The sequence below is a fragment of the Anas platyrhynchos genome, chromosome Z (assembly GCF_047663525.1).
Source record: "Anas platyrhynchos isolate ZD024472 breed Pekin duck chromosome Z, IASCAAS_PekinDuck_T2T, whole genome shotgun sequence".
NCBI classification, from domain to species: Eukaryota; Metazoa; Chordata; class Aves; order Anseriformes; family Anatidae; genus Anas; species Anas platyrhynchos.
Window position 1 is genome coordinate 78137176 of NC_092621.1, and position 21194 is coordinate 78158369.

The 21194-nt window shown below is 38.5% G+C and overlaps 1 protein-coding gene across 5 annotated transcripts in view; it reads right to left on the bottom strand.

Annotated features, from left to right (window-relative positions):
• The window catches only part of SSBP2 (single stranded DNA binding protein 2), a 184745-nt gene continuing 163551 nt past the window's right edge, over window positions 1-21194 (bottom strand). For all 5 annotated transcript variants that reach the window (XM_072031161.1, XM_038169983.2, XM_038169981.2 and 2 more), the window contains 3 exons: window positions 19123-19151; window positions 13478-13576; window positions 1-10652 (listed from right to left, as the gene is read on the bottom strand). In XM_072031161.1, the coding sequence (XP_071887262.1) occupies window positions 10623-10652; window positions 13478-13576; window positions 19123-19151 (158 nt within the window). In that variant the 3' untranslated portion in view covers window positions 1-10622. The remainder of the gene's footprint in view (window positions 10653-13477; window positions 13577-19122; window positions 19152-21194) is intronic.

Genomic DNA, 21194 nt, shown 5'->3' on the forward strand with positions numbered 1-21194 from the left:
TTTAAAAAAAAAAAAAAAAAAGAAGTACAGAAGGAGAGAATACCAAACTATAGGGCAAAAATCTCATGTTTGAGACTGAAGGATTTAGAAACTCATCTGGAAGCCACATGGATTCAGATTCTCAGGAGCTTGTTATTCCTGCTCATTTGAGCCTTGTCCAAGGACGGGAAGCAAAGTATAAAAACCCTGAAATCATTCCACCTAATGGTATGCTCTTAAAAGCATGCAGGAGATATCAATGGAGAAGGTGATGGATGCCATCGTACAATCTTCTGAAGGCATCTCTGCTTCTGCCCCTCCTGTAACTTTGAGAGGAAACCCAATTTGCTGAGGCTGATAATTTTTAAGCAGCTGAAGTGAGGGTAGGATGAATCAGGCCAGTGTGGAACAGAAACAAGCATGGTATAGAGGTATAAATTTACGCTTACCCAACAGTCTGCAATAGCACTGTCTGAGGCTCCAACCCAGATAATGCTTTGTGGTCACAGACCCATACAATCCATTTCTTTGCAGCTCCCCAGTCTTGCCAGGAACTTTTTTAAGATAAAACAAAGAAGCTTGATTTTATCACCTTGTTTCTGTGTTTGGTCCTTAGACATGGAGGCTTCTCCAGACACCAGAGATTCTGGGTGCTAGACTGGCTCTCAGCGGCACCTCCCTGGGGGGGAGGCTTTCTGTGTATACAAGGGCACACAGAGTTTTATCTTGGTACAACAGAACTAATCCCACCAAACCTCTCAGCAGCTTAACAGCTGTGGAAAACAGCTGGACATTTCAAAAAGGATTTTTAAAGAAGGGAGGCCTTCAGGTGCAGGTCGGTTTTCTGACACCAAAAAGGCTTCAGGTTAAGATGTACGCATGGTACAACTGCTCCTAAGGGCTGCAACTGGAATTGTTATGACCCCTCAATGCAAGACCCTGTACCCTTTGGAAAGGGACCATTGTCAGGCAGCTTTTTGGACCTCTCATCAGCACAGCCTGCTGCCCTTCTGAAACGATCCAAGAAGATGCTTTTGAAAGTCACGCAAAGGGACTAAAGAAGTTTGTGGCTGGGGTGATTACTTGCCCTAACATAACACACACATCTGTGTATTTATAATACTGCGGGAATTTTGTGTTGCTATGCTTTTGAACTGTTCTGGTATGGCATGGATTAGCTCTTTGCACTATCAATAATGGAGATGAAGCACTCGCTTAAGGAGGAATACAGATATGTTGAAATATACAGAATTTGTGAGACCCCAAATACTATCAGTATTAATGTTTTAGGTCAGGGGCAGCATCCTGTTTTATATGTATTTTCTATATCAGTATTTAGATTGGAAAATTTAATTCCTGTTTATTTGGAAAATTTCTGAGGTTCCTTTTACTTCTAAAGACTGGAGTTGGAATATTAGTTTCACTTACGATATGGAAAGTCCATCTCTGTCTAAAACACACCTGCCTAGTTGTTTGTACGTGACCAGAAAATACTCCTCTTTAATCGGGATTATGTCCTGTTCTCTATTTATTCACCTTAAACATTTATTTTTGGCATTAGAAATATTCAGACTTTATAAACAGGTTGGCTTGGATGTGCTAGCAACACTCATTTCAAGTACTCAGTTTTATGTGAATGGGTTAAGGTGCAAAGTCACTAACAAAGACTGCCTTTATTCAAAAGGTTAGACTAGTTATTTAAACTATCAATAAAAACCACTAAGACAGAGTTTGAAATGATCCAAAAATCCCCTTCAGCTTTCTCAGGTTGTGTTGCCAGTTTTTCATTCTTTTTCCCATCATCTCAAAGCCCTTCCGTCTAGACAGGATTTGAATTTCTGATGTCAGGAACCAGCAAAGAACACATACATATTTTCAGGCCTTTGATGTGCATCATAAAATACCAATAGAAAAGAATTCAGAGTTGGGTTATTTTTCTTTCTCAGTAAACAAAGAATTAAATTCTCCTTAAAACACTGCCTCACGTAAAGCCTGTGGCATCTGGGGACAAGGACACAGAGCAGAGAGCGCGCTTCCTGATTGCTGCACGTGCTGGGGCTGGGTTTCTGTCCTGGCACCAAAGCAGAAGCTTTAAGAAGAGACACTGGAGGAAAAGCTAGGCTGTCCCTGCCTGCTGGGCATGACATCCCTGTCTGCAGCTTGCAAGCACAGCCCGCGGCCTGCTCGGGCTCACGAGACGTGCCCAGCTGCAGCCACCCGTGGCCTACTTGCGCCTGACAGGCTACAGACTGGGCCTGGTTCTCTCATCACGCATTATATTTAATATTCCTGCTAACAACTTGTGTATCTGCTGCTTGAATTATGTTCTGAAACCACTAAGCGTGCTTAACAGAGCTTTAACTGGACGTGAACAGCAAGTTTTGATGACAGAACAGGTGCTGTTTGTTGTGGTATACAATACACACGGCTGCACAACCCCGCCACCTTCTTGTTTCAGAACACGAATTTACAGCATTGAGCAATGGTGACAAGGTTTCCTACACAGAACCTACAGGAATTTACAGACTATGCATGGGTCACTGGGGTTATAATGTCAGCAGTCGCCCACACAGAGTACGTGTGTAATGTGAACAAAGTTGACAGCAGTTTACCAATGCTTTAAGTAATTCACATAAACATGTTAACACATCAGCTACCCAATTTTCCTCCTCTCTTCACCAGAAATAAATGTTTTCCAATTGCATGTAATGCAACCCATAAATAACTGTTCTGTTTTTGTGGTTTTAGGCAAACATGCACAAAATAGATGTAGTCCGACATTTCTGCAAGGGGATACTTGCCACAAAAAATGCCCTCACAATTTATCTTTAAGCATACAGGGCATGTTGGTATACACTTCTCAAACAACCACTGCAAGACCAAAATGCTTTCTTATATGGGTTCTTTTTTGTCCTGAAAATATGCTAATATTTAAAGTTACTTGATTCTCAACTAGCAGAAAGCTCCAGCTTACACTGTGCTGATGCCACCCTTCCATCTCTGGTATTTCAGGGCTCATTTAGGAATTTGTATTCTCTTCCTTAACTCTTAATGTGAATGTAAATGAAAACAAAACTGGAAGTTAATTAGCAAAATGAGAATAGATCTGGGAACAGCTTATACCAGCTTCTGAATATCTTGTTTTCAGATGGCAATGTGGCAAACGCCTCTCATCTTTCCTGCTAAGCTGTTGGATGTTCTCTGTTTGGATGGCCTTTGCCACCCACTGGAAGGGCACTCGCACTGTGCCACCCATAACATGAGTCCCTTGCCTGCAGCCTGTTCAGACCAAGCATCCATCCATCCTGCAGGGCAGCCATGAGAGCAACCACGGCGTCCTCGCCACCCGTTTTGTTGCTGTTTGCTGCTGGCAAGCTTATTGCCAGTTAACACACTTTTCAGATCCTCCTAGTAAATTATAGCCTTAGTAATCTCCTACTTCAATTACATAGGCTCTATTTGGATTTTATTTTCCTCTACTCTGCATGGCAAACATCAACTTCTGTTTCAAGCTATTTTATGTCATTGCTGGAAATCATCTTGTCTAATGCATAATAAGCCTGTGAGATGTTAACTTTCCTAATGTCTAGTGCTAAGAGCTCTCAGGATCTTGCGCAGCCACAATGTCTATAATGAAATAAATGCTCTATAGTAGGACTCTTGTTACAGATGCGAGCAACTTCCTGTATGTTTATTGGGCAAATTGTTCTTGTTTTTGTGCAAACATCTGGCATGGTACATTTAATGGAAAAATCCAAATGAGAGGGGAGAAAACGCGAAGATTAAACAACAGAAATAAAGCCTACAAATATCCCGCTCATCCAGTGGATGATTTAGCTCCTCGTGGCTTTCGATGCAAAGAACTGTGGTAATCTTTGCATCGAAAGGGACTACCAATGGTCTCGCCCTACAGGGACAAACGTGGGTTTGGCCATGTAGTAATTCCCTCCTACTCTGATGAGCCGTGCGTATCTCTGTAACAAACTGGACTTCCAAATCCTATTGTCTTGGTTCCTAGTACGCCCAAGCTGCTGAGGAAATGTGCCATCTAGCAAACAAAACCAGTTCTGTACCATTTCCTTCCAAAAACTGGTGCTAAGCTGCCAGTATTCTCTCTTAGGAAAACCAAGACTCTTGTTCCAGTACTAAAATCCTAAGGGAGCCCCGGGCCTACCTGCCAGACGATCTGCAGCAGGTTGCACACCAACACCATGTGCTGTCCAGACCCTGCACAAGCCTGCTTGTCTGCCCGCTCGGTTGCTCTTCTCCAAAATGCCAACCCCAAGCATCCCGACCGGTCAAGGGGGCCACTGGGCCACCCATGGGATGCTGAGCACGGAAGATATGAGTGGGGCAACTCTTTGGGTATCAGGCTGTTACTAAGCTGCATGTATCAAATGTTAGGCAATCCACTTTTGGGGACATGGAAGGAGCTTTCAACACAAAGGCCAGCTGTATTATTCATAGCAGGTAGGTAGTAAATCTTGTTTTTATCTGATTTCCCCAAAATCATGCCCTTCAACTATTACTTATGATGAATTCAAATGGATTAAAAAAAAAAAAAAAGAAGAAGAAGAAGGGGCAATTTTTCTCAATTTCTTTTGCACAGAGATATTAAATAGTGGCTAGAAAGTGACCATTTCAAATTACAACTGAAAAACTTTTTTTTTTTTTTTTTTTTAATTAAATGTGAAAACAAGTACCCAAGAAAACCCTTTTTATTTTTATGGCAAGTTTTCCCATTACATAAGAGGTTTTCTTACATATTTTAAGCTTAGATGAAAAACAGTGACCAAACAGATGTTTGGACTAAAATTGCAAAGCTGTTAGCTGTATATTGAGGGAAATTATGGCTGCACAACTGAAAACAAAATGAAAGGACAAGTTCACAAAAATATTTAATATTTAGTAGTGAACAATGCTGTAATAAAATAAGAAACAGAAGAAAGCCAAATCTGTTCCACATATCAGTACTATCAGTACACAAACATGTTCCTGCACTGGTAAAATCCGTAAAATAAGATAAAATGTTTGCTCAGGGAAGACTTAATTTGAGCTTCTAGACTGTCCACACTCAAGCATGGTTTTAGCATATTAGCAGTCCCACTCTTCTGAAGGATATTACTTGTATTGTTAAATCTGCTTAAAATTAAGCATGTGTAGGCTTTATTTCAAACCAATGTGAATGTGTTTGCAGGATCAGAATTTTAACTGCTGAGTAGACAGTCTGCTTATCTTCTCTAAATTTGTTACTGTAATTTGTTTTCAAGATGACAGCTCTGGCAGACAACTTCTATGCATGCACTCACATCAGTAATTTAGATATGGACTTTTCCCTCTGTGCTTTGTGTTGAAACAACATTTTGGTAATTTCAGCAGATCCTTTTTATTTTTCTCCATAGTTTATAGATCTGCAAAATAACGTCACATCTCAGACAAATTTCACACAGACTAGGGTGAAATCCTACAAGAAAAATGACATTATGTGAGTGGTTTCATCAAAGTTTCAGTAGAACAACTGGCATGAACAGCAGCTTGTAGCACAGAGCCAATAATGTCTGGAAAGTAAAGGAAGCTGCACAAACTAAAATTTAAATCTAACTCATTTATATTTGAGCGTACTGAATTTTTATTGTTGTTGCATATCGTAACATCCTGTATTAGTTCCATAGCATGATCAGTTTGAATAGAAATGAGCTGTCACTGTTGAAAGAGGTTTGGGGGTTTTTACGTAACAGATATGCTTAACCAGGGTTCCCATCCTGAGGGCACAACCAAACCCAAGCACATTTGGGACAGAAGCTGTATTAGATCATCACTAAAAGTGAATTAAAAAAAAATTAATTTACCTGTCCTTTTAAATGTATATAGATGTATTGTTAAACTCTATTTTACATTCTCCAAATGGAAATGTATACAGTCAAATCCTGAAGAATTCAGTCCGTATTTAGCAACAACAACAAAGGATCAGAGCTCACTAGAACAGGAGATAAAAGTCAAAAATATTTAACTGATTTGAGAAGTAGAAATCAGTGCAACATTTATCAGCTGAAAATTCATTTCAACTAGGAAAGTAAAATGTTCAACACTGAATATTGTAACAGCTGGTCCCTCATTAAATTACCCATCTAATTCCAAATCCTCTTTACATGTAGTATTTCATTTGCTAACCACAGAACAGGGGAAAATTCAAATGATTTTTGGCCAGTTCATGAAGCAGCCCTTATGCAGTGATTCCGAATTGCTCTCCATAAAGAAGCTAGGCTCTATTCACTTCTTCCCAAGTTGAATTATTTAAGATAAATGATTAGCCTACATCTCTCTCCTTGCATTTTAAAAGGAGAGTGCGGGCCAGATGTTTCCAGAGGACTGGTGGTGGGACACGGGACATTTAACCTCATGCTTTGGGAATTCAGGCGTGGAGCAGGCTGGTAAGTCTGGAGGTTGGTATTCTCCCTGACAAGGTGACATGCAGGTCTGGTGTCTGGGGACTCCCAGGGGGACTTGGCTGTCACTTGTTGATGCCAGTCACCCCAAGGCAAGCTGGGGCATATTTGGGCAGCCCACAGCACATCAAAGAAATGGCTCACTGTCGTTGCCATGTCTTTTGCATGCACCAACTCAGCAAGCATTGAGTGCAGCTGCACTTCTTCCTCATGCTCAGACAATTAAGAAAATAATGCAGTCCATACATGCAAGTACCAGGTATTTCTTTAATGCACGTCAGGCCACATGCTTTAGCAGTGATTCATACAGCTTCTTCCTCGTTCTAAACCCCATTCTTGTCTGTGCAAGACTTAGACATGGAGACAAAAACTGTGTACGAATGCTCCTTTCTCATGGGTGAGAGATACCAGCTAAAATACCAACTTCACTGTGAAATGCACAAGTGAATCCCAACTTCATCTGCCAAGGCCACAATTTTTGCCAGAGTTCTGATGGTTTAGAGAGACCCATTATCCCCCTGTTTCTGCTATTCTAAGATTTCATCACTTGTTTTTAAAAAAGCCTTCCTTTAACTTTGCCTGAAAGACACATCGGCAGAATCATGATCTATTTATTTCTATATGAAAGTGAGAAATCTCTATAAAAAGAGGGTGTAGGAAAACTAGCTGGCACCACTTACTGTAACATTCCTCCCAGAGCTGGACAGGTTCTGCCATTATCAATAATGCTGTTGCATAACGATAGATATAAACAGCAGTTACATTACACATTGATATCTAGTGCATTAGAAACATAAGTGGAAATATAAAATCAGTGCTTGGAAATAATCTTTCTTTCCATATTAATACTCCTGTTTATGATGAAATCCTGCAAGGATTTATAAGCAAAAGAGAGAAAACAAATGCACAAGCAAAAAGCTCTATGAAAATTTTAAGAAGAATGGGATATTTGTAATTTATAAGTTGACCATTTAGCATGTACAATTGTTTTCTAATGGTTCAGTTCCAGAACCTATGCATGGTCATAATCACCTGATTTTATCAATTTGCACGTAAATAACTTTCCCCATGCATGCAAGCATAGGAATGCAAGAGTTCCCTACAAAAAGCAAGATGATTAGGTTTCTTTATATCTGATTAAAATTCTAAAAATAAGATGTGTTGTGAATATTAAATCAGATCTCCTAAATCTGAAATTTTGCAAGCTTGCACGTTTGTTATCCCACTAATCTGTGGGGCTCTGTAGGCATAAAAAGTGCTGGACATACTTTGTAACTTGCAATATCAGGGCATGGAGTTACAGGCTACAAGAAGCAGGGACTAATCCTGTTCCTTTTGAGACCAGCAATGTATTTGCTGATATTAATGCTGCAGGATCAATGCAACAAGGTTTAATTTAATATAACTGTTTGGGAAAGAAATTAAAAGGGTAAACAATGATATGCTGGCAAAAAGAAAAATTGCATAGAATTCAAAAGAACTGCATAAGAAAAAAATATGTGCCCGAAAGGATATATATCTTATATATAAGATTAGGATAAATTGGGATATCGTATGTTGATAATAATATTCAATGTGCTGGCAGTTCCCTTTAAAGGGTACTGCTTTATGCATAGGTTTAATTTCATGGTCAGACTTATTTTCAACAGATGCCTGTACACTAAACTATTGAAGCTAATGCCAAATTTAGGAAAAAAAAAATAAATTGAATGTCTGATTAATATTAAGCCTTAATTCTGCTTAATTTTGCCACATTGGGATGCTCCAGTCTTGCAATGTCAATGATGCTGTCCAGGCCAGCTCTTGGTGCCCACTGGACACACTGCTTGCCTGCAGGAGCCCCAGGGGCTCCCCTCGAGGCACCCAGCAGGGCCCAGATGTACCCTGCTGGTCGTGAGCTCACTCGAGGGCACACTTACCTTGTGCACGAATGGCTTTGGCACTGGATGTCCAGACATATCCATCTACCTTAGTCGAGGAGCAGTGACATCGTGTGACTGAAACTGGGCAGAAAACAGTCCTAGAATACTCCTTAGAGGCTACCAACAAGGATAATACAGATGTCAGATGAAGGCTGCAAGGATGCCTGGACTTTGCACTATTTATGGGACAAGCTGGGCTGCACTGGGCACATAACCACGGAAACCAGTGATATTAGTGACAACCATGAAGGATCTCAGGAAATTAGATCTCATTTTATGTTTTTATAATTCAAATTAATGGTAGGGGCTCCTGGCATATTTTGAGACAGCAACAAAATGTTTTCCAAAGATAAGCAAATGAATTAAATCTCCATAATCCTGGGAATAAAGTCTACAAAACCATATAATGACTCTCTAGCTCATGATATTATTACTATATAGCAATGCTCCCAAAATTTTTGATATTTTAACATAATTTTAAGCCTCCAAGAGTTTCACCTTTGAACAGCACTAACAAGAGAGTAAAAAGTGTTAAATGATTTTATTTTCATATATATATAAATTACATATATAAAAATAAAAATGAGTTCAGAGATTCTGGTACTACTTATGCATCCAGTTATGTGCATCTACCATCACAATGAGCTCTCTACATACACTTGTTCAGCACAAATTCATGAAAAATATCCCCTTAAAAGTCTGCATGGACATACTCTGTTCAGAACTGCTCTTTCTATATAAGTGGCTCTTCTATAGGCAAAGTCCAAGGTGGGGACTTTGCTTTCGTCTATGGCATCAGTTGTAGAGCAGCCCTTGTTTCTGATCAGCATTTTGACCAGTACACAACTGAAAGCTTTCATTCTCATGGGGGAACTGGAAGTCACTAGGAACTATATTTACAGTAATCTTGGTTTTAGAGCTTTGCCTGGAGACTTGGGACCATTTCCAGACGCTCTTCCTTAAAGACCATATGCCTTTTCTCCATTCTGCCCCCAGCTTTCATGTCTAATACACTGATCTTATAAAATGGCCTAGATGTTTTTGCCTCTTCTGTTCATGGTGAAAGGTAAGACCCTCACAAGGCATAGTAGTCATAAAAAGTTTACTCCCTCATTTCGGTTCACAAAACTGACTGCTTACTGAAAGGTTTGGGGGGTAAATTCGTGTACCAGTGTGATCTGATGTTCTGAATAGGCTTGGGAGATACTGTTCGTCATCAGGACCACGGATTGTTAGGATTTAGTTGAGAATTACTGAAAAGGGGAAACGTAAACATAAATTGTTAGAACAGGTTTTGGTAATAAGGACTCCACTGTATTTCCTCTAGCTACCACCCCTACGGAAGATCATGCTAAATAGAAAATTCATTTCCAAGGGCAGAAGCCCTGACACTTTATTGCTAGATTCTATAGCAATTGGAGCTCGCATACAGTAACCTTATAGTACTCTATATAAACTGAGAAGCTTGTATCAAATTCAGGCTTCCATTTAAAATAGATATTGCAGATATTAGGCTTCCATTAAAGAAGAAATATAACCTTCAGTGCTTCTTTTTTTTAAAGGCAAAGTATAAAAAAAAATCACCAAACTAGGTGAAAATTATTAAATTTCTCCAAAAAAATTAAGATGAGCTTTCTTCTATTTCTTGAGACAGTACAGTTTATGATTCACAGGGTAACTGGTATCAAACACAAGTTAATGAAAGCTCTTATAAGCAGTTTTATTCCTATCCATAATGGCAGACATTTACAAAATCAGAAGAATTTATCATTTGAGTTCACTTTAAAAAATAACTTATAGAGCAGTGATATATGCAACATAAAACAATTCAGGAGGGGAGAGGGAAAGCAAAGTTTAAAAATTAGAATGTAAACGTGAAAAAAAAAAAAAAAGATGGAATAGAAGTTCCTACTTCTCATTTCTACTTAAGATGTCATGTGATAATGTTTTACAATGTCCTGCAGGTCTATATATGTATGTGTGTATTTCTGCGTCACACACACATACATACATTAACCCACGCATGTACATACACAGGTAATTGCAGTTCCATCTTGGGCAGATCTGTTTTGCCACTCTTTATGGTTATCTCAATCATGTTTGGGACCCACTTTCTTGACAAAACAGGGGAGATGGCAGGAAAAAAAAATGTGGGTCTGATTGTGTTTGAGATCCTTTTGTTAAACTGTACACTGGGACGAATAATTTTCTTCTGCAGTAACTCTCTGAAGAGGGCCAACTCACTGTGGTCTTCATGACGAGACTTGTTAACGGATCACACACTCATTGTCATGCTAGGGGAGTACTGAAAAAAGAGGAATCCACATTTTAACATTTTTTTTTTTTTCTCCAGATAACTAAAACCACTACTGGACCAGAGCAACGAGTTCAAATGCCAACCCGCTCTTTGAATTTTCTCCTAAATTTGTACTATAGCCTGTGCTAAGGCTGTAGTCCAATTTGTGGTATCACAAATTCTGTTAACCTTCTCTCATTACATAAAAATACAGCTCTTGCTGACCAAGTCAAATCACCCAAAGACTGTTTCAGTGTTATCTGGGTGATGTGATGAGCCAGTATTACACTAATGTTTTCCAGACCTTCTCCTGATCGGTGTTGGAAACTGGGGGGCTTTAGCTAGGCAGATAGCTAGCCTCAAGTAGACCAGCTGCATTTGTGGTGAGGTGAATTAGATAAATGTTTTGGAGAGATTTTTTATTGCTGGGTGGGAAGAAGAGTGTACAGATATGTCTGACTGGAATCCAGCTATTCTTTTGGTATCTGTTATTCAGTACTATTGATTTCAGAAGGGAAGCTGAATCAGTGGTCATTCTCCTTCAAGAGAACCTAAAACTCAGTCACCACTTCACCTTATTGTGAAACAAATTGAACTGCAGCCCTTATACAAGCTATAGGTGCCCTCAAGTTAGCAGTACTTCATTACAAATAATCAACGGGACAGCATGAGGCCTACAAGAAGTGCATGTGCTTAGATTTTGTTTAAAGTGAAAACTTGCAGAAACACAACCTAAAATCTTCTAAGGTGATGAAAATGTTCAAGTGCAAGAAGTATTAGTGTAATGAAAACTGACACAAGAAATTGAGAGATTAATTTGCCTTCGCAAAAACAGTTACCTAATAAAAAAACTGCCCGAGCTAGAGCTTTGAGCTGGCCATTTCCAAGTGTCCAAGAATACTCAAAAAAACATTTTGTGTAGGTCTTCTCTGTCATGAAAACTGGATAGAATGGACTGTGTGGGTACAACCTATTTTGTCCCATGTCATGTCTTTGATGTTTTTTTCTGCTTTAGGGCTCACTGCCACCCTGTGCTGTGCACTCTCACGGTAGGCCAGCAAAGATAGCAAGAACATGCTTATCTTAAGCCAATGAGTAAGACCAACTCAAATGCTTTACGTAAAGTCTGTATTGAAATGATTTTCTGTATTACAGTCAATGTAACTGGGTAATCACTTTGGATAAGGAATCTGAAGACAAAACAGTGTTTATTTGTCATATTTAGCTTATTATTAGCCAAAATCTTTTCCCCATTCCCAAGCAAAGCTCCTGATGAACAGCAAATTTGCCTGAGAAAGGAGTTCATAATAACACACCTACTCTAGAAGTACACAGAAGGCATAGCAAAACCTTGAGAAAACTAGGTCCCAGATTCATTCAGGTAGGAAAATGACAACTAGGTGCACCTAGAATCCAATAAGTATCTGAGAAAACTGATTTTCTTTTGAGTACAGCTAAAGTCCTTCTTTCCTGCCTTTAGTTTGCTTAACTGGCCTGCCTGCTGAATCAGGCTGTCTGCCCTCAGTACAAGCAAAGCATGCCAAATTGAGTGTCAAGGATTACCATGACCAAGGATCACATTTAATGGATGTTTTGTGGTTAGTGCCTTTTTGGCAGATTTTGAAACATCAATCACTTTAGGTGGTACAAACCAATTTTCTCCAATACTCCAAACAATCTGACCATGTGCCTTCTTTACAAAAACAGCTAACATGCAGAAACTGCTCCCTTTTCTTTTTCACTAGTTAAAGAAATAAACCAAAACCAACTAACCAAAAAACAGACAAACAAACTAATAATAATAATAATAATAATAATAATAATAATAATAATAATAATAATAATAATAATAATAAATAAATAAATAAATAAATAAAAATAAAAAACACCAAAAATCTGATTCTTATTTAACTTGCCGTGCAATTTGGCTTTTTGTGATCTAGGAGGAACTGTTTACTCATGGTTTCTAAGCAAAAATTCACCACTGGCATAGTTATTGCACTCACTTCTGGCAGCAGTGATTTCCAAAAAGAACAGAAGTGTTGAAGTCACTCAGCACTTCTGAAAAATCAGGCCACTTCTATTTAGGAACCTAAATGTGGATTTAGAAACCCCGCTTCAGGCACGTGAGTATGAAAATACTGGTCTTGCTTTGTAATTTATTGCACACCATGTTTTGCTGCCTCAAGCGTACTCCATTTTAAAGAACATCATTTGTCCCAGAATGAACACTAGAGGGCACCTTTGCCTTTTCTGTCTCTAATAGTGCCAATAAATCTCTCTCTACCTCTCTAGAATATGGGATCTGGTGCTCTAATTATACACTTCAGTGTGAATCCTGTCCTAAAAGACATTCCTGCAGTGCAATACACATTGTTTAGGAGTCAAAGGTTGGGCAACCACAAATTGAAACACTCAGATGTAAAGATCTGTCAACTCTGTGTATTTTGGCTGCTCAGATAGCGTCTGACAAATGCCCACTGTGCATTACTGAATACATAGACCATAATTATTACTGCTTGACAGATCTAACTTTCATTGACAATGCACCTCTTTATCTAGAAAAAGAGTTTCTGCAGTAGATCTACACCTCCCACATTTACCCATTTTGGCTCAACCTCTAGTAGTATTTTTCAAATAAATTTGGTAAATTAATACTCTAATTTTAGAAGCTAGTAAAAAAACAAAACAAAACAAAACAAAACAAAACAAAAAGAAAAACCATCTAAGGCACGGGCATTGCAAGTACACTGCAAAACTTTTTTTTTTTTTTTTAACGAAATAGCAGGGACAAAGGTTCCCAAAGTAAAACAACTCTATAAAGAAATACTTACACTCTCACTCTGAAAAGGGTTTAGGAAGTTTCCACCCATCTCACCGTCATCTCTGGGAGTGCCAGGCTGATTACTCATGCTCATATTACTGGGAGAGTTCTGTTAAATAAGATTTTAAAACACAGATTAAGTATTGAAGACACCAGCTTATTTCTACAACGTAGAGCAGTAAAACGTACTGTGCAATGCACTGGGATTTACAAAGACAAAAGATAAGGCTCTGCTGAGTTCTGTGTACTTCAGTCACTAGTTTAAGTAACACCTGTTATCTGTAATTCTTGTTTTCAAAGTTACAGCCAGCATCTTCTGTGGAAGTCAAGAAAAGCTATAAATGACTTCATCGGGTCTACGAGTAAACTCTGTCACTACATTAAACCACACGGTCAAGTTCAGTGAAGTCTATGAGCACGTCTTGACATAATGGGACTTCTGTCTTTGCTCACAGTGTTTAGTCGATGGAAATACAATTTCACAAGCAGTTCACAAGTGGTATTCAAACTTGGAGGTGCTAAGCCACTTCACTGAAAGCAGTTAATGCAGAGTTTACAGGCACAGCAGAGTTAAGATTAAATGCCCCTGAGTAACAGCCAGCCCCTGGATTGAGCTTGTAAACACTTTTCAGGAGCAGTTGTACTTTTTCCATTTGCTTGCAGAGCGTATTGCAATAAACTCTTTAATCTACCTTCTTAGTGCCTAGGTGTAACTGAAATGCTAATAGGTAATAACAATACAAAGGCTTCTGAAGAAAAATGTCTTTCCTTTTTTTCTTTATAGAAATAGTACACAATCACTTTTACACTGTTCAGAAAATGCTTTCAAGGTTCAGTTACTTACACAAAGGGTGAAACTAGATAATTGTCACAGAAATTATTCCAAGTCAACAGCTAATACATGATTACAGTAGACACTACAATTCGTTAGGTATTTTTACAAAGTTGATTTGTGGCACCCTGCCATGCCTGGAGCATGGATGCTTCTCCTTCCATCACTGTTAAGACTTCTATTAACAGAGGCACTGCTAAGACTCCTATTAACAGAGGTTTTGTGATGAAAAAAGAATAGCCAGGGAAATGGGGGAGAGAAGCCAAGAACTTCATTATGAAATGTTTGTGACGTCTATCACAGTTCTTCCCTTGATCTTTTTGATCCAGAGAAACTGAATGCTGTGTTGTTGTTGGATTTTACATATACAAATGCAAGTCTGGTATGTCATAAAAACTTAGCACAAACTCAGTGCAGTCAATGGGCAAAATAACAAAATGTAACTGCAAATAGAGTCTTTGATCAACGTGATCAAACAACAATGGCTGTAAGGATCTTGAGTGGAATTGTCCCTTTCTTCTTTTTTTCTCAATTACAATCCTAACATAGTATGTCTGTTAGCAAAGGGATTTATGAGGCTTCTTTAAAAATATATATATTTTGCACTTTGAAACATCTGCAGACACTCCTCATTTAGTGTAACTAAGTCTGCAGTAGGGCAAACTTTGAATGAAAAATAGGAGAGATGAAATTAAAGGGAAGTTCCCTTAACTCCTTGGTACTTTCCTCACAGCTATAGTGTATATAGTGTATATAGACTATATACATCCTGCACTGGCACTTCAGAGATCACACGAATCACAGAATGGCCGAGGTGGGAAGGGACCTCTGGCAGCCACCTGGTCCCAGCAGGGCCACCCAGAGCAGGGTGCCCAGGCCCATGTCCAGGCAGGTTTTCAGGAGATGCCCCAAGAGGAGGCCCCGCAGCCTCTGGGCAGCCTGTGCCAGTGCTCAGCCACCTGCACAGCACAGAAGTGCTCCTGGTGCTCAGGGGAACCTCCTGTGCTCCAGTTTGTGCCTCCACTGCCTCCTGTCCTGGCACTGGGCACCACTGACAAGAGCCTGGCTCCATTCAGTGATGCCCTGTGACTACAGGATGTACGTACTCTGGAGAGTTCACTGAACAGAAAATGTGGCAGCTATGACTTGTTTCCCTTCATACCCTATTTCTGCACGCTCCTATTGGCAATCAAAAAGCTTCATTTTGACCACTGCTCAAAGTTTAAGTGTTGTAGCACATTCCAGAGTTTTCTGATTGTAGTACACTCTGTCTGCTTTGAGATGTATTTTGCATGGCTAGTGAAGTGCTGACACTAATTTTTTACCATACTCCTGAGGGAAGATCACCGTTTTCAGTCTGAATGGGCAAATATGTTTATGAGTTCAGCTTTGTGCATTTATTTTCAACTATAGATTAAATACAAAATTAATTTTACAGCCCACATGCAGGCATAACTGTTTTTAACATCTGAAATGCTAATTAAATAAACATTTACAAAAGTCAAGACCCTGCCCTTTATTTTTCCTTCACCAGCTAGTTCACTGTTGTTCTAACAGATCCCCAGGAATCAATAAACAACAGGTCCATCAAAGACGGCTGAAAACTCAACTAGTTAATTAACATCAGACAATTGAGTGTGCTTTTCAGTGGAGTTATTGTAGCAAGTATTTAGGGATCTACAACTTGAAAAAGGTTGAAAACTATTGCCTCAGTTCAACAACCACAGCTGCACAGCTGTCATACCTGAAGCAGAAATTAATTCATGGAAATCCTGTTGCCTATGTTATGTAGGAGGTCATACTACACAACCATATCAGTCCCTTCTGACCTTAAAATCTATGAATATAAAGTTTAAAATCCACTAAGGTCTTGTCACATTTATTTTATATGATGCTCCTGTACTTTTGTTCATTCCTTGGGGATATACCCCTATTTTATCTTGCTCTGTGTAGTACAAAGCTTTGAAATTCTGCAATCGCTACAGTATGCTGGCCCCAAAGGTTCAAATTCCTGACATAAATACTTTTATAGCAACTCCCCTGGGCTGCTTTTATGGCCAGTATGGGGTTTCACATTGTAGCACTAGCAGAGTTTTTCCAAAGCTACTCTTTCTTTGATGATTGCACAAATTCCATTGGCACTGCAAGAAACACTGGTTATTAATGTTTATTTAATATGCATAATTTCAGTTCATTTACTTCCCCCATCTCAATCTACTTCGTAAAAACTTCATGTTTTGCCACTCAGCCAATTAAAGTAAAATGTTGTATGGAAAATGTAGCTCTGAATTCCGTGAGTTGTATTGATACAACCAAGACTGGATTAATTTCCTGCATCTCGTGGGAAAAGACAATCAGCTCCTCTAATGTGCATTTTACTCCACTGAAAATGCCTGTAACTGAGCATCCAATAACATCCAGTCCAAATTCTGTTAACTCCAGTGAGCAATTCCTGTCACATTAATCAGAAATCTGGAAACCTACTTGTGAAAAAGCCAGCAGGGAGACTGTTACCTTAGCAGGAACAATCCTGGTTACTGGTACAAAACTGGAAGGCAGCCATATAATTATTTTCCATGCATCAACCCCTGACATTGTCTATGCCTTGCAAACAGAACTTTTCCAATCTAGTTTCAAAAGTATTGCATACTGTCACCTGCCTGAAATCATAAATGCAATACACAAGGCTCTGCCCACACATTTTTATCAGTACAAATAAAGGCTGCATATTGGACAGGACTCCTCAGAAAAAGGTATTTAAAAGCCATTATATGGAATGGTGTAACAGTACAACTCTGCTATTTCCAAAACACCTTTTTTCAGTTATTTCAAAAAGACATGCATCAAATGTGATTTGCATGATGCATTTATTAAGGTTAACAGATTACAAGACTTCCAGGTAAGTGTCTGGATCCAGGTTTTCAGAATACTTGATATTCATACTAGCACACATGCTGTTACTTAATGCATTTGGATTGAATATGGTCCCTTAAAAACAATCCTATAGCAAACTAACATATTTTTTGCTTGTTTTGTTGTTTTTTTTGTTTGTTTGTTTGTTTTGTTTTTCATTTTTTCTTAAAAATGCTGTAGTTTGCAAAACAAAATATACTGAAAAAATAGGGACAATGATTTTTAAAGTGCTATACACTTGTTATCATTGAATCCATCACTGCACATATTAGCACAGCTAAGGCAACATGGTCATTTTGGTCCCTTGTTTTATTCTTTGTGGGGTCTGAAAACATTACAGATCTTGAACATTTAGAAGCACGTAGCATTGCTATAGATGCTACTCCCTCACAGGAGCAGCAATAGCCTTGGAGACGTATTGCTGAGATCCTGCTCTCCACCAAAGGCAAGGGAGGGCTGTTGCAAGGCCATAACCACCTGCACAACTTTGAAAGGACAGTGTTCACCTGTGGTGAATTTCTTCTGATGCAAGATTATGTCTTCTATATTGGCAGTGGCTGCAAAGCCATGACAGACAGCACAGAACACGAAGATACACACCTAAGTACACTTTACAAGCTACACATCTCCCATAGCCTCACACGAAGACCAAAACTTGGGAACTGTTCAGGGTCCTTGTCCTCCACTTTGGATATACAAATAGGTACCACTAGCTGCAGAATGACTCCAGTCTTTTGAACATCTGAGAGTGTGTTCTCAGCCAATTCACACTACAAACTTTTATGTCAACCCACGTGAATTTAGGCAAACATTTTGTTCCTTTCTGACTCATATGTTTGTGTCTCATCGTAGCTCAAGGCCATCCTGAGGGTGCATCTACATCAACATCCTCAGCATGTCCAGAGCATGTGCAGACAGGTGCAAAGTGGCACAGTCTGCACTGAGAGTGATCCTGCAACAGCGCTGTGGTACTTAGTCCTCAGTCAGACAAAATGCACAGGCAGTTCATATGCTCCCTGCAAACTCCTGTTCCTTTTTGGGAAGACTGTTAAGAATTTTGCAACAAAAGAATGAGTTACAGAATTTTATCTGAAACAATCTATTCATCCTCTTCTATATTTGTAGATCAAAAGCTCGTAAGAGCAGGGAGACTGTTTTAGTGATGTATTTATTAGTTTGAGTCAGTTATGCCTGAAAATGCTGAGTACAAAACAGAGTATTTTGCAGGGACAGATTTATGCCACTTTATCAATACCAAATATGCTCATTAATTCCTTATTTGAATAAGTTACTAAATTAATAATGATCACATACATAGTAGAGTTTTATCTTTATGGAAGAAGCGGCACATTAAAGCACAATATTATTTTTGTAAATTCAAAACCCCTGCAGGTTAAACTCACATTCATTTTGAGCATACTATTTAATGGCTGTGAAATCAAAACAGTGCTGCTTCTGAAACTACTTTTTAATCTAGCTTTTAGGGACTTAGAATAATGATTAAGATATTAACCATGCCTTACAGAGGTAACAAAAGCAATCACACAGTGCTTAAAAGTAACATCCTAAAGACATTTTCCCAAACTTAACTAAAATTGATTATCAGAACCATATTCATTTGTCTTAACAGTATGGAAGATTATAACATGATCAATCAGATTATGAACCGGATAAGTATTAATGACACAAATTAATACACATTATTATGCAGTAAGAAATAGTTCTACTTACACTCCCTATTGATCATAAACACTGCTTTTGAATTTTCAGCTAATACTGTCTGTATAGCTTCCAAAGAGTTGACAAGCAGAAAATGTAGACACATAATAAAATGCTTCATAACAAAACCAAAGAAACTATGTTTAGAATTAAATATTCCAAAAATTCCAAATACTTCATTAGGTACTCACTTTGGAAATACTGTCCATGTCTCCTGAGCCTTAAATTAAAATAGATAATTATTCAATTAGTTTTGAGCTGAAATTAATTGAAGAGCTTTTTTTCCACACTAAATATATAATGTGACAGCAGTATGTTAGAACATAACAGTGCATTATCTCCTTTCCTTCCCAATGACTCTCTTTGTAAAAGATTACAGTAGGTATAGAATAATGTTAGTCCTGTGTACACACCTCATGTAAAAAGGAAGAAAAGAATGAAGGACATATTTCTGATTTGTGTTGGTTATTTGAATGGCATCCTACTAGGGTGAGACAGCCTGGCACAACTCAAAAAAGAGCATGTCGAACCTCCCTGTCCTCTTAGCCAGGGCAGGGTACAAATAGTGAAATTAATTTGGGGTACATACTCCTATAGGAAATGTTGCTGAAGACTAAGGGAAAAAATACGGATGACTAGTAGAGGTTAATGTTCCTGGAAAGAAAAAAAAAAAAAAAAAAGACCATGATTTTACTGAACTTCAGCCATTCAAAACTCCCTTCTAGTCAGTGATCTAGTGGAATATCTTTTAGCATTATCTGGAAGGGTTTCATGAATATCTTTGTTCCCAGAGCAGAAACCTACTGGTTTCTGAAACTGGATGAAATGACACTAACTTCTGATTATAAACACTGATGATACTATCTTTTAGAATCAGATGATCTTGAGGGCTGGAATAACAGAAACCAAATAAATTTAAATACAATGAAGGCAAGAGTATTGAATATATATTTCACATGCTGTAACTCTCACTTGGGTACAGCCAAGAATAAGGGAAATATTTTACGAGAGATGTATCACTACAGGCATTTTTAGCAGCAACAGACAGTAAATTCTGACCACTTATTTTCAAGAAAGACATTCAAACTAGAAGAGCATCAGAGAAAAACAAAAGGAAGAGACTGAAATGGCTCACTACATGTAGACACAAAAAATAAGGATTGATAAGGATTATGATGTCTCTCTATAAACGCATCATATTCATAAATGTTAGGGAGAGGAAGAGCTATTTATAAAAAGCCAAAAGAAAATATTTTGATGGAAATCAGCAAAAGTTTGCTTTCTAACAATGAGAGCTATGTACAGACATCCAGTAGAACAGTTGTGGTGAAAGAAATTGAAGTTTGAGATGAAGCTCATCCAATGGATACCTTTGAGCGTGAGACAAAGCTGCCTACTGCTGCACAGAAACAAAAGCAGAAGATCTTTCCCAGCCCTCCTCTCTGAGAAGAACTGTTTCATTTCAGATACAAAATTAACCTTGGGAAGAAGGCATACATAATTTGACTAAATACGTCACCATTTTCACTGGAGAAAGTAACTAAGTGAATGCTAGGTACACACAAAATCCTTCCGTAACTGTTTCAATTTTAATTTTTCTTTTAGCTAAGAGATAATTCTCAGGGTATGGAAAGTGACAGAAAAAGATGTGATTACCTTTTACACAGATTCTCATTTATTTGAACATAATGAGCATCATTATCAATTAAAGCAACAATCCGTTTTAGGACTGTAATATGTAAAGAAAGGATGTAAAATCACAAGGTGTCCTTATGCAAAGTAATCTAGGAATTCCAGGGACCTGCCTTCCAATGAAAACAAAAAAGAAAAAATGGAAAAATGGAAAAATGGAAAAAAAGAAAGAGAGCTCTATTAGGAGTTAGATGTGTACTGCTGAATTTTAATCATTCAGAATATATCTGCTAAATGAGTTTTGATAATATAGTTTATCTTGTTATGCACTTTTTGAATTTCTCCCTTCGCTTCACTTGTTTATATTTCTGTCTCAAAATCTCCAACTTTGGGGTTATGAATGACAGATCTTCATCCACCAAGGAAGTATGGAATTAAATGTTATTAACTGCAGTGTGGAGCTGAGGTTGGTCTGTGTCCGTGCTGGGAAGATGATAGATCTTTTCTTCAGGGACAGAAGCAAAGGGAACAGTAGCAGCTTGGCTTCTGCCTGCCTAACGTATTTAGCTTGGTGGGGTTTTTCCCCATAAGGGAAAATGCTGTTCAGCAAAAAGTTGCTGGTGCCCTGTGT